The 18,672-nt window shown below is 36.3% G+C and overlaps 1 protein-coding gene across 1 annotated transcript in view; it reads right to left on the bottom strand.

Moving 5' to 3' along the window:
• Positions 1-18,672, bottom strand: part of ARHGAP20 (Rho GTPase activating protein 20) — a 149,227-nt gene that overhangs the window by 15,145 nt on the left and 115,410 nt on the right. The window contains exons 8-10 of the mRNA XM_032640504.1: positions 15,248-15,314; positions 12,711-12,899; positions 243-421 (exon numbers count right to left, since the gene is read on the bottom strand). Of these exons, the coding sequence (XP_032496395.1) occupies positions 243-421; positions 12,711-12,899; positions 15,248-15,314 (435 nt within the window). The remainder of the gene's footprint in view (positions 1-242; positions 422-12,710; positions 12,900-15,247; positions 15,315-18,672) is intronic.

The raw sequence follows: 18,672 nt of genomic DNA, 5'->3' as shown, positions 1-18,672 counted from the left end.
TCTGAGCAGGTTTATGTGGCTTTTCCCTGAAACCAGTAGACTAGATCATCTCTCCCCATTATGTCTGCCTTATGACTCTGCAATAGCTTAATCAGATTTTTATTCTTTGAAGTAATAATAAAGATTCTCAGCCAGAGCCATGGGTGTCTATAATTTTCCATTTGGGGATAGATTTACCTCCCTGAGCTCTCCTTTCCTAAACCTCCTTTCCTGTTAGTGTTACAGGCCAAAATGAGACTTACCAAGACAGCTTTGGGCAGATTGTCGTTCTCACAGATATTTGGCAGAGAAACCCCAAAGAGCTGTCCTGGCACAGGAGATGTTGGTGACATGGGCAAGTTATCCAGGTGAGTGCTAGAGCCCCGCCAGAAGGCCCAGTTTATGATGGATCTTCTCCTTTTAAATGTCTTCTGACCTGAATCTAAGAAAGAAGTGGGATTATTAGGGAAAATAATTTAATTCACTTAATCTTATTTCTACAGTTCTCATTTTACACTTCGTTCATTACTATGGCTCAGTAGTTTATAAATTAAGGAAGAATCAAACATTTGGGTTATTCACCTAACTATCTTGGAGACATCACTGTGCTATTTAGTTAAGTTCTGGCACTAAATTTTCATAGGTAAAAGAAGGGATCCCTTACTGAACTATAACAAATTAAAGCAAAAGGGTTTCATACCAACACATATCCCATTTTGAAGCAGAGACTAAGCATACAAAGAAAGTTGAAGATTAAATTAGATCACAATTAAATAGTGAGAAAAAGAAAGGAAGGAGAAAAGGAGAGAGGAGAGGAGAAGGGGAAAGAGGAAGAGGAGGAGGTAAACAAAGAGGAAGGAGAAGAATTAGGGGAAGAAGAGTTGTCTCTATTAAGTTGCTCTCTAGAAACAAGAATGCTTTATTATCTGATGTTCCACTCTACTACTGAGGATAGAGATACAGGAAACTAGTGTTCTATATTCCCCCCCTTTTTTCCAACTGCAAAGACTTTCATGTATCTTTTTGGTTCCTGACTTTAAAAAACATGTTTAAGGAAGCATGGATGGATACAAACATAAGTGAGACTTGCCCTTGCCATGGTAAAGTTTACAATCTAATGGGGGAACAAGGCTGGTGATGGGGGGGTGAGGGGAAAGCAAGTATATTAATAAATAAAATGTCATAAGGGGGGAACAAAACATCAAAGGTATTCAGAACAATAAAGCACATCTATCTACCGATTAGGAGTGAGGGAGTGATCCTGGAGTCATGTGCATTTGATGTGAATTTTGAATGAACACGATTTCAATAGGTAGAGGATCTAGCACCACGACTTGCATGAAGTTAACTACTCAATAAATCATTCTCAAACAGTAATTGAACTGAGGAGACACTTAGGTGGTAAAGATAGTATGAACAAAACAGGCAGAAGTAAGAAAGGTCAACAGTGAATCATGATTTGTGAGATCATAATTCTAAGACATTTTTGATGTCAGCTGTATCTAATTTTAACATGAAAACTGATTGATTTGCACAGAATTTGATACTTAAAAAGACAGCTCATTAAGGTTCCTTTTGGACCTTTCTGCCGTGTGTGTCCTCTGGCCCTCAACACATATGCACAGGTAACAACTATAAACTCTGGACAAAATTAAAGAAAAATATAAAGGCCTACCTGAAGGCACTAAAGAGTAAACAAAAGAAGATAGACAGTGGAGGTAAAAGTCTGATGCTTGGAAGAAGGGAATGGCATGGCACTGGGTAAGTTTCCTATTTTTACAGCTTTCAGCCAGAGGACGGGCCCCAGGGTGTAGGGGTGACTAAAATTGGGAGAGAAATCTGCACTCTTACTGGCTTGAAAAAACTAGAGAATAGAGATGGAGGTAACCAGAGCAGCTGGAAAGTGAGGGGGGGCGAATCCCAGAAAGGAGAAAACTGAATAGTGGGAGCCCCAAACATTGTGTATAAATCCTGCCCAAATCTCTGGCTGATGCCCGAAGCATGCACCTGTGTGGGGCAGATTCAAAACAGCTTGCAGTTAAGGCTAACAGCGCTGAGATTTGAAAGGCCATAACTCCCAGGTGGCGACCACACAGGGTTAGACTCCATTTTCTCTAGGGACAGTGCATGGGATTAGTCAATACACTTCAGCTGTGTGGTCCTGACAGGCAACCAAGATGCCAGAGATGACGTTCAGCTACTCAGCACTCCCTGACAATGGAACAATGAAGGAGATGATCTTTTCAGGGAGGACATGATCGGCAGTGTCAAATGCTCATTTCAAATAATGTTTTATACTGTTTATTTCCTTAGCGTAACCAACTTAAACCAAATACTAAAAAAGCCAAATCGTGGGAGGATAATCAAATAAGTAACATTTTACTGAAAAGCCTTCAGACCATCATCCACCCTTGGCTTCCTCAGGATACAGTCAGTGCATCATTAATGTGCATACATCCAGGTGTAAAGGTCTTTGGTTCTGCAGTCAGGAGCCCACTTAGACTCCTGGCTCAAACACTAATTTGTGCACTTTACTTACCCTTTTTCTTCAATTTTAAAATGAGAAAATTACCTACACCTCAAAGCCTTATTGAGAGGATTAAATAGGATAGTGTATGAAAAGTGCTACTTTGCTCAGGGCATATAGGTCATAGCAATCTTGATTAAAGCTGCTAAGACACCAATCTCCTCTCCACAAAGAGGACCTCCTCCCCACACCCTTTCTCCATCTGTGTAACAGCCTTCAGGAAGTATGCAGACAGGAAGGAATACCAGACTCTGCTTAACTAAAGCACTTCCTTTCTGCCCTGACACTCCCAACCTCCACCATTTTAAAAAACAGAAAAGGAAACTGAACCTTATTCTTAAACCCAGAAGGGGGTTCCTGTAGGCCAGCAATGTCAATCTGTGCAAATGTTTGTTTAATATGTATCTTTATATATGTTGAGTAGTTGTACTCAGTCTAGTTACCTCACATTTAATCTGGTTTCACTATTTCGAAACCAGATTTATTTGATTTTTTTAGCTTTCACACACTTCTTAGGAAGAATGCTCTATCATAAAGTTATATACCCAGCTATCTGATGAATGTAGACAGAGGATAAAGTAGAAATTGAGTTCTGTACTTTATTATAAATGCTTTCAGCTGCAGCCATGCCTTTTATTACATACAACAGTCAATTTTAGAGTTCATGTTCCCTTTGGGACTGAGAGAAAAAAAAATTCATTAACGTTTACTTTCTTGCAGAGGTTTTAATGCATAGCTCTTACTTTCTAAATGTCAAAGGCTGATGAAAAAACATGCAATTGTTATAAAAAAGATTAGGATGATGTAAATGCAGAGCAAATGAAATTCATGTATATCCAGCTTTCCTAAACAATTCTGGCAAGATTCAAGCTAGAGTTTCTTCATGCTTAAATTATGGAACTGAATATTAAAAATTGTAATTCTTAAAAGTCTGTGCTTATAGATTATTAAAGAGTAATAAATAACCACAACAAAAACCCCTTAATTAGAAATTTTAGCAAGATGGTGATGTAGGAAGATCTTGAATTCACCTCCTTCCATGGATACACTGTATCAACAGCTATATATGGAACAATTTCCTCTGAATAACCCCTCAAAACTGGCGGAGAGACCCTGTTACATTGGGCAAATAAGAAGGAAACTACATCCTGTTACATTGGGCAAATGAGAAGGAAACTACATCCAAGTGGGTAGGAAAGGCTGAGACACTAGCTCACCATAAACCCCACCCCTAGTGCAATGACCCATAGTCAGGAAGAAACTCAAAACCCAGAGCTTCCCCAGAAGGAGTGAAGGGTTCATACCCCACATAGGTCACCCCAACTTTTAAGATCTGGCATCTGAGGGATGAGCCCCCAAAACATCTCACTTTGAAGGCCAACATGTCTCATGCCATGAGACATGTGGGGCTTTGTGGAACTGAGGGAGGGTTCCTTTTTTTAAATTTTTAAAATTTATTTTATTTTTGGCTGCACTGGGTCTTTGTTGCTGTGCGCAGGCTTTTCTCTAGCTGTGGAGAGTGGGGGCTACTGCTGTGCGTGGGCTTCTCACTGCAGTGGCTTCTCTTGTTGCGGAGCATGGGCTCTAGGTGCACGGGCTCAGTAGTTGTGGCTCGTGGGCTCTAGAGCACAGGCTCAGTAGTTGTGGTGCATGGGCTTAGCTGCTCTGTGGCATGTGGGATCTTCCTGGTCTAGGGCTTGAACCTGTGTCCCCTGCACTGGCAGGTGGATTCTTAACCACTGCACCACCAGCGAAGCCCTGAGGGAGGGTTCTTAAACGGCTTACGCCCAGGATCACCCACCCCAGAGCTCAGTCCACAAGCAGCCCTTTGAAAAGCACCCAGACTTCATGTGAAAGAGATTCATTTACTAATTTTAAAGCATTGGTCTAAGGGGCAGGGGTCTGCTGGGATACTCCCCAGGACAGAGGCTGGTGGACACTATCTTCCTACTCTCCTCTGCACTGTTAAAGCCTGCAGGCACCATCTTTCCCCCCCCCCCTTTTGATGGGTATCATCTTTTACTTTTTCTTCTTTCTTTCCTTTTCCTCCCGTCCTCTTTTTCTTTCTCTTCTTTTCCTTTTTTCAGTGGATGCCACCTTTGTACTCCCCCTCTGCCCCGCTTCAGCTAGTGGGCACCATTTTTGTGCTTTCCCTCTGCCGTGCTGCAGAGTGTCTCTATCTCCTGGAGGGCAGGCTCTACACACCTCTGGTGCACTGGTTTTTACATTTGGTGACACAGTTTTTGCAGCTGTCACCCAGGGAATGCCCCTTGATCGCCTGACCAGGGGGGCTTGCATTCCTGGGTCCCACAGGACTGTAACAATTATAGAGACAGTTCTTAGAAGACTACCATCCCTAGGATATTGCACAGACAGCAGACTGAAACACACCCCCAGTCTTTTTGTAAAAGTGGCCTATTTGCTCATCCAGGAACTTCAGCCCTGGGGGCAGGCTTCAGGTTTGGCACACACCTAGAGGTTATGGAGGTGCTCTCAAAGAAGGTACCCAGGGGACACCATCTTTTCACTTCCCTATGCATGACTACAGAACAGGGGTATCTCCCAGAAAGGAGTTTATACACCCACTTGGAGTCCCAATTTTTGTGACTGCTGCCAGAGGACACCTCCAGATGGCTTGGCTCTGGGGGCCAGCATGCTTATGCTTGCAGTCCTAGAGGACTGCATATATATTCATTCTTGAAAAGCTGCTGCCTGAGGACCTGGTTTCCAATCAGCCTGAATAAAAGGTACTGACTGAGCTCTCTCCCCTTTGGGACACTGACTAATCTTGGTACATCCTCAACTACTGGGAGCTATTAAAAATAAAATAGGCTGCTTGGACAATTACAAAGGGTTGAGAGAAAACCAAGAGCTAGGGCAGGGTTGAATGAAAAGGTTCATCTCTTACTCAAGGACAATGGTTCAAGACTGGAAGAGGTGGTTGTTTCATGTAATGCATAGAAACCAATATAGAATCAAGCAAAATGAAGAAATAGAGAAATATGTTCTAAATGAAAGAACAAGATAAAAGCTCAGGAAAAAAGCGAAGTGGAGATAAGTAATTTACCTGATAAAAATTTCCAGCAATGGTCATAAAAATGCTCACTGAACTTGGGAGAAGAATGGATGAACACAGTGAGAACTTCAACAGAGATAGAAAATATAAGAAAGTTCCAAACAGAAGTCACAGAACTAAAGAATAACTGAATTGAAAAATACCCGGGGGGAAGGGTCAACAACAGATTGATGAAGCAGAAGAAATGATCAGTGAACCTGAGACAGGGCAAAGAAACTCATCCAATCAGAGAAGCAAAAAGAAAAAAGAATGAAAAAAAGTGAAGATAGCTTAAATGCAACAACATCAAATGCATTAAACATCACATTATAGGGGTCCCAGAAAAAGAAAAAAGAGAAAGGGGAAGAAAACTTATTTGAAGAAATAATGGCTGAAAAGTGTTCTAACTTGGGGAAACAGAAATTCAGACCTAGGAAGCCCAGAGCGTTCGAAATAGATGAACCCAGAAATCTATACTAAGACACATTATAATTAAAATGTCAAAAGGTAAAGACAAGGAGAGAATCTTAAAAGCTACAAGAGAAAAACAACTTATTATGTATAAGGGAAACCCCATTAGACTATCAGCAGATTTTTCAGCAGAAATGTTAAAGGACAGAAGGAAATGGCACAATATATTCCAAGTGCTGAATGACAAAAATTTCCAACCAAGAATACTCTATCTAGCAAAGTTATCATTCAGAATTGAAGGAGAGATAGAGGTTTCCAGACCAGCAAAAGCTAAAGGAGTTCATCACCACTAAACCGGCCTTATAAGAGATGTTAAAGGCACTTTTTTAAGCTGAAAAGAAAGGGTGCTAATTAATAATATATAAAAGTATAAATCTCACTGGTAAAGATAAATATATGGTAAAGGTAGTGAATTACTTATAAAGCTAATATGAAGGTTAAAAGACAGAAATAGTAAAAAATAACTAACTACAATATTTAAGTAAGGGTATACAAGATAAAAAGATGTAAAATGTGACATCAGAAAACAAAATGTTGGGGGAGGATAAATATGTAGAGCTTTACAATGTGTTCAAACTTAAGTTGGTATCAACATAAAAATAATGTTACAAATGTAAGTTGTTACATGTAAGCTTCATGGTAACCAACAAGCAAAAACCTAAAGTAGATACATAATAACAAAGGAACCTAAGCATATCACTAAAGTTATCAAACCACAAAGGAGGAAAGCAAGAGGAGAAGAAGTGAACAGAGGAACCACAAAACAGCCAGAAAACAACAGAAATGGCAATAACATATCTATCAATAATTACTTTAAATATAAGTGGAGTAATTTCTCCAATCAAAAGACAGAGAGGGACTGAAAGGATAAAAAAACAAGACTCATCTACATGCTGCCTACAAGAGACTCACTTCAGACCTAAGAACATTCACAGACTGAAAATGAAGGGATGGGAAAAGATATTTCATGAAAATGGAAACCAAAAGAAAGCTGGAGTAGCTATACTTATATCAGACAAAATAAACTTTAAAACAAAGACTGTAATAACAGACAAAGAAGGGTATTACATAATGATGTTAATCCAACAACAGGATATAACGTTTGAAGATATTTATGCACCCAATGTAGGAGCACCTAAACATATAAAGCAAATGTTAACAGACCTAAAGGTAGAAATAAACAGCAATAAATAATAGTAGGGGACTTTGATAACCCATTTACATAAATGGATAGATCATTCAGACAGAAAACAGTAAGAAAACATCGGCCTTAAATGACAAGTTAAATCAGATGAACTTAAGGTATACATACACACATGCAAAACATTCCATCTAAAAGCAATAGAACATACATTTTTCTCAAGTGCACATGGAACATTCTCCAGGATAGATCATATGTTAGCCCACAAAACAAGTCTTAACAAATTTAAGAAGGCTGAAAGCATATCAAACATTTCTTCTAACCACAATGGTATGAAACTAGAAATCAATTACACGAGAAAACTGGAATATTCACAAATATGTGGAGAGTAAACAACATGCTACCGTTATGGGTACAACATGCTACTATGGGTCAAAGAAAGAATCAAAAGTGAAATAGAAAAATACCTTGAGACAAATGAAAATATTATATACAAAACTTATGGATGCAGCAGAAGTTCTAAGAGAGAAGTTCGTATCAATAAATGCCTACTTCAAGAAACAAAAAAACTCAAGCACACAACTTAACTTTACATCTCAAGGAACTAAAAGAACAAACTAAGCCCAAAGTTACTAGAAGGAAGGAAATAACAAATATTAGAGCAGCAGTAAATGAAATAGAGACTAAAAGACAGTAGAAGAGATCAATGAAACTAAGAGCTGGTTCTTTGAAAAAATGAACAAAATTGATAAACCTTTAGCCAGACTCAATAAGAAAGAGCTAAAATAAATAAAATCAGAAATAAAAGAGATGTTACAACTGATACCACAGAAATATACAGGATCATAAGAGACTACTACGAACAATTATATGCCAACAAATTGGACAACCTAGAAGAAATGGATAAATTCTTAGAAACATACAAACTTCCAAGACTGAATATGAAGACATAGAAAATCTGAACAGATTGATTATTGATAAGGAGACTGAATCAGTAATTTATAAACGCCCTATAAACAAAAGTCCAGGACCTGACAGCTTCACTGGTAAATTCTACCAAACATTCAAAGAAGAATTAATACCAATGCTTCTCGAAGTCTTCCAAAAAACAGATTCCAAAGTCATTTTACAAGGCCAGCATTACTCTGAAACCAAACCAGACAAAGAAACCACAAGAAAAGAAAATTATAGGCCAATATCTCTGATGAACATATAGGCAAAAATTCTCAGCAGAATATCATCAAACTGAATTCAACAATACATTAAAAGAATCATATGTCATGATCAAGTTGGATTTATTCTAGAGATACAAGGATGGTTCATATTCTGCAAATCAATCAACATGATACACTGCATTAACAAAAAAGAAGATAAAAATCATATAATCATTTCAATAGATAAAGAAAACACTTAACAAAATTCAACATTCATTTATGATTAAAAACTCTCAAGACAGTGGGAATAGAGGAAATGTAACTCAACATAATAAAGGTCATATATGACAGCTAACATCATACTCAATGGTGAAAAGTCAAAAGCTTTTCCTCTAAGATCAGAAACAAGACAAGGATGCCCACTCTCACCATTTTTATTCAACATAGTATTGGAAGTCCTAGCCAAAACAAGTAGGCAAGAAAAAGAAATAAAAGGTATCCAAATTGGAAAGGAAAAAGTAAAACTGTCACTATTTGCAGATGACATAATACTATATACAGAAAACTCTAAAGACTTCACCAAAAAAACTTTTAGAACTGCTAAATGAATTCAGTCAATTTGCAAGATATAAGATCAATATATAGATATCTGTTGTGTTTCTATACACTGATAACAAACTATCAGAAAGAGAATTTAAGAAAATAAGCCCATTTATAATTACACCAAAAAGAATAAAATACCTAGGAATAAATTTAACCAAGAAGCTGAAAGACCTGTTCACTGAAAACTATAAGGCACTGATGAAAGAAACTGAAGAAGACACAAATAAATGGAAAGACATTCCACGCTCATGGATTGGAAGAATTAATATTGTTAAGATCTCCATACTATTCAAAGCAGTCGATAGACTCAGTGCAATCCCTATCAAAATTCCAATGGCAGTTTTCACAGTAATAGAACAATTCTAAAATTTGTATAGAACCACAAAAGACCCCAAACAGACAAAGTGGTCTTGAGAAGGAAGAACAAAGCTGGAGGCATCATGCTTCCTAATTTCAAACTATATTATAAAGCTATAGTGATCAAAACAGTATGATATTGGCATAAAAACAGATACACAGATCAATGGAACAGAATAGAGAGCCCAGAAATAAACACATGCACTTATGGTCAATTAATTTATGACAAAGGAGCCAAGAACATACAATGAGGAGAGTATAGTTTCTTCAATAAGTGATATTGGGAAAACTGGACAGCAACATGCAAAACATGTAACTGGACCACCCATACAAAAAAAATAACTCAAAATGGATCAAGACTTGAATGTAAGAACTGAAATTATAAAACTCCTAGAAGGAAACATGAGAGTAAGCTACCTGCCACTGGTCTTGGCAATGATTTTTTGGATTTTACACCAAAAGCAAAGGCAACAAAAGCAAAAATAAACAAAAGACTACATCAAACTAAAAAGCCCCTGCATAGCAAAGGAACCCATCAACAAAATAGAAAATCAATTTACTGAATGGGGGAAAATATTTGCAAATCATGTATCTGATAAGGGGTTAACATCCAAAATATATAAAGAACTCATACAACTCAATAGCAAAAAGCCAAACAACCTGATTAAAAAAATGGGCAGAGGACCTGAAAAGACATTTTTCCAAAGAGGAAATGCAGATGGCCAATAGGCATTTGAAAAGATTCTCAACATCACTAATCATTAGGGAAATGCAAATCAAAACCACAATGAGATATCAACTCACACCTGTTAGAATGGCTATTATCAAAATGACAAAAAGTGACAAGTGTTGGTGAAGATGTGGAGAAAGGGAAACCTCATGTGCACTGTTGATGGGAATGTAATTTAGTGCAGCCACTATGGAAAACAGTATAGAGGTTCCTCAAAAAACTAAAAATAGTACAACCATAGGATGCAGCATTTCCATTTCTGGGTAATTATCTGAAGAAAACAAAAACACTAATCTGACATTTAAGACATTTAATGGACAAGTAATGTCAAGCTACTTTTACCCTTCTCCTCCTGTCTAAAGTTAAAACAAGAAGCAAGATCTCCATTTCCATAAAAACTTATAGCAGATGTATTTCCTGGGCTCAAACTACAGTTCCAGCAGTATTTACCAACCTTAATGCAAGTGAAAGGAATTTTCTATGTTTCAAAATCATTTGTGCAACTGAACTGTGCAAAAAGAAATTTCCATATTCCAAAATCCTTTTACTTCCACCTAACCTTCAATTGGAAGTGATTAATTTGCAATGAAACGACATGCCAAAAGGCAAATATCAAAGGAGGAATCTAACAAAATTCTATAAATGCCTCCAAAGAGAGGAATATGCTCAATTAAAATTATATGCTTGTAGAATGATATATTAGCATTTGGCAGTACCTATCTGTGTGAAAAGATATTTTCAAAGATCATGAAATATATAAAATCTCATTACAGATCAGAACATTTTGCATTCAATTATTATCATAGGAATACTAATTTTGAACACCAATTAAGCAAAATGTTATTTCCGAAAAAGAATTCAATTCTTCTCATTAGTATATCTGTATTACATAAAACGGTACTCAGTTACTACTACATATTGAACATCATCAGTGAAAAATTTGTGGAAATTTGTTTTCTCTCGTTATAAGTACCTAGGTAATAGCCTCAATTTTGTCTGCTGACTTGCAAATTTTACTACCTGGTCCCTTACAGAGAAAGTCTGTTGATCCCTGATCTAAGTCAGTGGTTTCCAAAGCAGTTGTTCACCAAAATCCCCTGTATTAAAAAAATACAAAACTGCTTCATCTGTTAATTTTTTAGCTACACAGGTAGGTTGTCACCATTGGTCTATAGTTACTCCATCCCTGATCCCATTTATCATGAATCATCTTACAGCTGCAACCATTACTATCTTAACTTTTAACAGGGAGAAACAGAGGATTAATAAGTAGAGGATGCCTACAATTTAATAAGCAGGTCGTTGACAAAATTGGGTAAAACCCTTAGGATTCTTGATCTCTGATTATTTTGGTCCAATTAATTAAAATACATTTATTTTATTTTATTGACAAGGGACCCAGAGAAACAATTTTGAAAAACAGGAGTATAAAGGTAGAAGAGTAAAATATTATTCTCCTCAGCTTAATTATAAAGGCAACATTCACTTTATATCTTTAATGAATACTAACAACAGACCTATTAATAAATTAATTCAACAAATATTTATTGGATGCTTTTTTTATATATATATTCAGACACTGTTCCAGGTGCTGGGAATATAGCAGTAAACAAAATAGACCAAACTCTCTGCCTCACATTTTAGTGGATTGAAAACTATAACATCTCTATAATACCCCTCCCAAATGGTCCAAAGATGTTAGTAAATAGCCTTAGGGTTCAAAACCTCAATTTACCACTATAGGAGAGAGGAGGACTAGTGCAAATGTAAGATAAGTTTTTATAGCTGGTGTTAGCAAGATTAGGGAGTCCTGACCAATGACTTCAATAAAGGATAAAGTGTGAGGCTAGGTCATCAACAGAAAGTGACAGGGTTGGACATGTATGTGTGGGGCGATGAGTATAAAACAATGGCCACTGTTCAGTGGGTCCCCCAGTTTGTTCAAATTGATATAAGCAGCTACAAAAATTCAGCATCAATTTTCTACTACCCCACTCACACTTTTTGGTGTGATATATTTTCTTCTATTTTCTACACAATCTTTTCTCAGACTGAGGGCATAAAGCTCAAACTTGGGTTAAGGTAATTAATGATGGTCCTCCTATGTTGAATATCACTTTTATCATTCTGGAGTCTTTATTATGGTGTGGGTAAGGGATGGTTACGTTCACAGGGATCAGAATAGATTAGTAGACAAAGGAGAGATTTCTGTGGAAATCATCTTAATCTTAACATACTTAACAGTACCAGGATCCAGGTAGGGCATCAGAGTCTCCTGACACCCATCACTGACAGCCTCCTTTTTATAATGTGACCATTTAGGGGGAACACACAATGCAATGTATTACAGTACAAAGAAATCATTGAAGCACCTGCAGCACTGCCTGGTGCCTTTGACTCTGCAATGGGCATAGGTTAAAGGGGAAAGAATAGTGAAGAAAGAAGGAACAGACTCTACTGCAGTCAGTAACTGCTGATTATAAGTCAGTCACTCCTACTGCTGATTTATAAAACCATCTTCTAAAACTCCATCTTTCCTTTCAAAACACTTAGCAAATTCAAAAGAAAAAATACTTCATCTGGCTGGAAGTTTGGGTCTTTGTCTGTATAAAGGCAAAGAACTTTGAAAACTTTGCTTTCAGGAATGAAAAGTTTTGCTTAAAAAAGTCTCTATGAGGGAGGAGAAAACTCACCACTCAGCTGCTGGGCCACAGCCAGGCGGCTGGGCTTCAGGATGAACTGGCATTGCATCTCTCGGGGCAGCTGTTCCATGAGGAAGGGCTCTTGGAAGTTGGAAGGTGTGGGGCAATCCTTTGATCCCTGCGCCAGGAGTGTAGTGTCTCGAAGATGGCTCATTTTAATTCCATAGGGATATTCATGCCCTACACAGAGAAAAAATCTAAACATAGACTTTAGGCTGACTGACACCAAGAGTGTGTGTGCTACATACTGGAATGTACTGCAATTTGCTCCTGGGACTTTTGGTATAAAGAATCCTTTTTTGACTTAATGATCACCATGCACACTCTTACAGTTGGAGACCAGTGCATAATGCAGCAGCCCAACCAGAGTAGTCTTGTTTTTTTTTGGAGAGGGGAGAAAAAAAAAATCAAAGAGGAAAAAAAATCTTTAAAGAATATCTTGTTTGGGAATGCACAGATTGTCTTTAAGTTGCATAATGTTGACTCTTCCTATGTTCACATCTGAGAATATTTAAAGGTATTCTAGTTTCTCCTTTGACACTAACTATATCTGCAAATCTTCAGCCAATCCTTGACCTCTGATTTAAAATATTTACCCTACCTACCACACAGCATTATAAGGATCAAATAAGTAAACATTAGTAGTTAATATTATTTAAATAATAAGGCAGAAAACTATATATTTCAAGCATCACTATTATTACTATTATTCAACACAAGATATCTTTCTGAAAAAGACATTTTATACTGTTTACTAGTTATATAATTAGAGTTATTCAAGACTCATTAGGACTGGTTTGTTTGATTTACGCTTCCCTCCCACCACTGTCCTCTGAGGTTGTTATTCATAAGCAATAATTAGAAGGAAGACTGCAGGGTATCAGAAAAAGAGACAAGATTCAAAAAGGAATTTTCAAACTAGAAAAACTAAACCCTGGACATCTGACTGCAACATGATTTTTTGCTCTTTAATACTCTTAAGTAATTCTATTTTTTAAATTAATCCTCACGTACCATTATGCCATAGACTTAGTTTACGTTTTAAAGAGGGTAAATTCTCTTCTATTCCTGATTTATCACTGAATGTAATTCAGTGAACTCTTCCATTTCCTTTCCATCTGGCATAGGCATACAATGTCAATGTTCCATTAACATCAAGTACTACAGCAACTTTCAGGGATTAAGGCAAAAAAAGGACTTCTATGACAGCAATAAAGCAAAATCAATTTAGCAAAATAGCCAATAGCTAATCTACAACTGAAGTTTACAAGGCATGTTAAAATATGCAATGGAGAACTGTTGCTAAGTAACAATCATGTCCCGTGTCCCATGTATTTTTTTAGTGAGAGTTAGAAATGAGCTTGAAGCTGTTTAAGTCTGAGAGTTACCATCTATATAGTTTTAATTAAATTAATATATTTTATTAAAACAATTATTTTATGTACTCATTCGGTTTTTAAACACAGCTTTAATTGTTGCTCATTGACTTTTACAAAAATGACAACATTAAGAAACTGGAAATGCAGTGAATTTTGTCCCCAGCCATGTGCACAATGACTTGCTTTACTTTAAGTCTGAGAATATACATTTCATAGAACAGTTTGGTTTTAGATTATTCAGATTATTTGAAACCTGAATTACACAGTAGTGATCTCACAGGTAAATGAAAGGATTCCATGAGATAACTCATATGATATGCTTTGCCCAATTCTGGCAGGATAGTAAGCATTTAAAAATTATTAACAGAAATCATCATCATCACCATCAATCATCAATGTCATCATTTCAAGATCTGCTACAGATACTGTCCCTTATTGTAATTGGTTTATTTCTGTTAACCACACTGAAGGGCCTCACTGATCAAGAGTATTTTTTAGCTAAATGATTTAAATAAGGTGAAGATGTAACCTATTTGCCAATAATTCTTCAAAACAAATGCTGGAAAATTTTGCTAGAGAAGTAGCAAAGTAGTTAGTAAAGTAGTAGTTATTGCTAAGTTAGTCAGTGAAGACTAAGAATCTAAATGGTTTAATTTCATTGTCTTTATGATGGCTAGGAAAGTGCTGGGCACAGGGCAGGTGTTAAATACTCACTGATATTGATAGATTAAGGCATGATTGGATTATAGATAGTCTTCCATAGAGACAAGTAGTAGGTAGGAAAGGGAACAGGGAATTCAAAAACTAAATATGAAAAATAAATATATAGGGAAAAAGGAATACCAATACATATTGCTTTATTTTGGAAAAAAAATTAAAAAGGTTGACAAGATAGTGCTTCTGTAAAGTGAAAAAAAAAGAAAATTTACATTTCTCTTCCCAACTATACCATTAGCTTCTTGAATGAAGAGATATTATTTGTCTGGCACATAGGAAATATTTGATATTTATTAAATTAATATATAAATATTATAGAAGATTAATATTTAATAGTATTGAAATTTAGGACCATATGACCAATTCTCTGAGACATTTAGAATTATAATTAAAACACAATCAATCCTATCTTATATTTTCATAGAAACTTACCAATAAGTGGGTATGGTGCCTCTTCTTTGCCAGAATTGACCCATAACTGGTACTCTCTCTCAGAGCCCTTGGAGATAAAAGAATTAACAATAATTCTTTCACATTTGGTCAATGAATGAGGATACTTATTTTTTTGGCAATTTTATGTTTTGCAAAAAAGAAAGAACAGAGACAATATAAATGCTTTTCAGGTTCATGGGGGTGGATATGGCCTTTGAAGATGGCAGTGCTGATTCCTACAAACCATCTCTCCCTCTCTAATCTCCAACAGAGGACTAAGGAACCCTGCCCTTTTCCCCTAGGGATGACTAGGGATCCATGAACTGCAATAGAATCAGGCCCTCACTATTATGGGTAGCCCACAGAATATGAAATCATATATATGCCTTTTTACAAAGTAAGCAGAAACTTCCTGGTTTTCTAAAAGGTAAATCTATCTTCTTCAGAGTCCTGCCTTCTGCTATCTCTAAACTTCTCAGAGAATATTGGACTTAATCTCCAACATGTCCCTGCAAAGACAACCTTGTTATCCAGAAAGCCACTACACTGCTGTGTCTGTGATGAAAAAGTAAAGTCTCAAAGGCTGATTATTAGCTTAGCTGCTTCTGAGTGGAAGAAGAATGACCAACGGGCTTTGAGGAGAGGAGACAGGTAGCTGTCACAATCCACACTGGCTTTATTTTGGGCAAGTCCAGGCCTAGGGACAGAAAGGACAAGAATTCTGTCTACAGAACAGGCCCAGTTATGGGGAACAATGAAACTGTTCACTAGCAGAACTACAACCCAGCAATATTGAAACTCCCACTTGAAAGAAATAATACTAAATTATACAGACTTTGCTGTATCCTCTAGAAGATAAAGCAAAAATGTTTTAAATGAAATTACAACAGACTGATAATATTTAATATTCTTGCCTTTATCTTCTGATTAAAAATCAGGACCCTGACCTTATAATGGAGGGTCCTGGCTAGGAGATTACCCCTCCCAATACCCTCCCCTACTCTGTCACTTCCTTCACTATCCCCTAGTCAAAAAATTTGTATTGCAAACAGGAAGAGCAATCTAACAATGATCATTTCTTTTTTTTTGGTAGTGTTTGAAAACACCTTAATAATCCCTTAGAACAGTACAGCCAAACAGCCTCAATTCCTAACTATATTGAACAGAAATATTTTTGGCATGATGAGATTGATCACTTTATCCAAAAGGAAAGCATAAATAAGAAAATGAGTCATGTCATTAATTAATCTCTCTTCCTTCCCTTAAACTACTCATTCTCTTCCAATGTATAATTATATAAGCTTAGAAATCAATGCAGAGGTGCCTGCTTTATTCAGTGCATATATATTTATTTACACCTTAAATATATTATTAAATTTCACTAAAATAAATCAGATCTATTACTCTAAATTGTGGTTGCCCTGAGTTCTTAAGGGCTTATAATAGCAATGTGTAAAAGCAATCTGAAATACAGTTAAGACTATGGCATATCTTATATATATGTTATATCACATCTTAGTAACACCATGTTTTCATACTTATAGAGAATCTCACTCAAGAAATGGTGTTGTTCAAGTTCTTCCTTTAGTTCCATCCTTCTGAAAGTCATTCCCTTTAATACAAGTACCTACTGTGTGGTTTTTATATACTGGTAGGGAGGACATGAGAACTTTCTGATTCTTTTTCCCTACCTCATCCTCAAACATTCCAATCTTCCCTATTAATAAAATTTCAAAAACTCATCATTGCCCCATGAAACAGAAAGAAGCAGAAGCTAAAAGCAAAACTGGGGAAAATGTGGTGTCCATACTAAAAGTCTTTAAATCCATGATCTAATTCAAAGCTTACTTTTAAATTTACAGATTCAATAGGAGGTACCATCTACTTTATCCTCTGGACCTGCAGCCAGTGAATATGGTTACTAGCTATATGTTCTTTATGTAAAAATTCTACTGTAGAGCAGATCCTTCAGAATTCATCATCCTAAGACTGATTGACTCTTGGGATAAGTGAATAATTAGGTAAGGAGGAAGAACCAGGAGAGGAGATAGGGAAAGGATAGTCATATAGTGATAAGTGAGAAGGGGGGAAGGAGGTTGAAAGGAGAATTTTATGCCAAAAAACTCCCTAACTGTATATGTAGAGCATATAAAATTAAAATGCATATTATTATCTCTCTAAAATTATAGTCTAATCTTATTATGCTTTTCAATTCACACAGGTTATAAAATGGGAGTGGAAGAAGAGCACTCAATATTAAGCTAATATTAAGACTTTACTGTCCTAGGCAAAAGACCTGTACTCTGAAAATTATAAAACATTAATAAAAGAAACCAAACATAAGGCAAATAAATGGAAAGATAACTCATGTTCACTGACTGGAAGGATTAATATTGTTAAAATGTCCATACTACCTAAAGCAACTGACATTTAATACAATCCCTATCAAAATACCCATGACATTTTTCACAGAACTAGAACAAATAATCCTAAAATTTGTATGGAACCATGAAAGACCCCAAATAGCCAAAGCATTCTTGAGAAAAAAGAACAAAGCTGGGGGTATCATGCTCCCTAGCTTCAAATGATACTACAAAGCTACAGTAATCAAAACAGTATCATACTGGCACAAAAACAGACACAATGCAACAGAATAGAGAACCCAGAAGTAAATCCACATGAATATGGTCAATTAATCTACAACAAAGTAGGAAAAAATATACAATGGAGAAAATAAAGTCTCTTCAATAGTGGCATTGGGAAAACCAGACAGCTGCACATAAAAACTGAAATTAGAATATTTCCCCTACCATGTACAAAAATAAAGTCAAAATGGATTAAAGGCCTAAATGTTAAGACTGGAAAACAAAAAACTCCTAGAAGAGAGCACAGGCAGAACACTTTTCTTTTTTTAACATCTTTATAGAACACTTTTTGACATAAACAGTAACAATATTTTTTTTTGCATCTATCTTCCAAGGCAAATCAAATAAAAGCAAAAATAAAGAAATGAGACCTAATTAAAGTAAAAGATTTTACATAGCAAAGGAGACCACTGACAAAACAAGAAGACAACCTACAGAATGGGAGAAGATATTTGCAAATGATATGACCGACAAGGGGTTAATATTCAAAATGTTTAAAAAGCTCATACAACTCAATATCAAAAAAACAAACAATCCAATCCCAAAATGGCAGAAGACATGGATATTTTTCCAAAGATGACTTACAGATGGCGAGCTAATAGGCATATGAAAAGGTGCTCAACATCGCTAATTATCAGAGAAATGCAAATCAAAACAATGAGATATTACCTCACACCTTTAAGAATAGCTATCATCAAAACAATCACAAGTAACAAATATTTTCAAGAATGTAGATAAAAGGGAACCTTTGTACACTGTTGGTGAGAATGTAAATTGGTA

This window comes from Phocoena sinus, chromosome 8 (genome assembly GCF_008692025.1).
Source record: "Phocoena sinus isolate mPhoSin1 chromosome 8, mPhoSin1.pri, whole genome shotgun sequence".
Classification (NCBI taxonomy): Eukaryota; Metazoa; Chordata; class Mammalia; order Artiodactyla; family Phocoenidae; genus Phocoena; species Phocoena sinus.
Note: the sequence above shows the minus strand (reverse complement) of the source record. Positions and strands in the feature narration are given on the sequence as shown.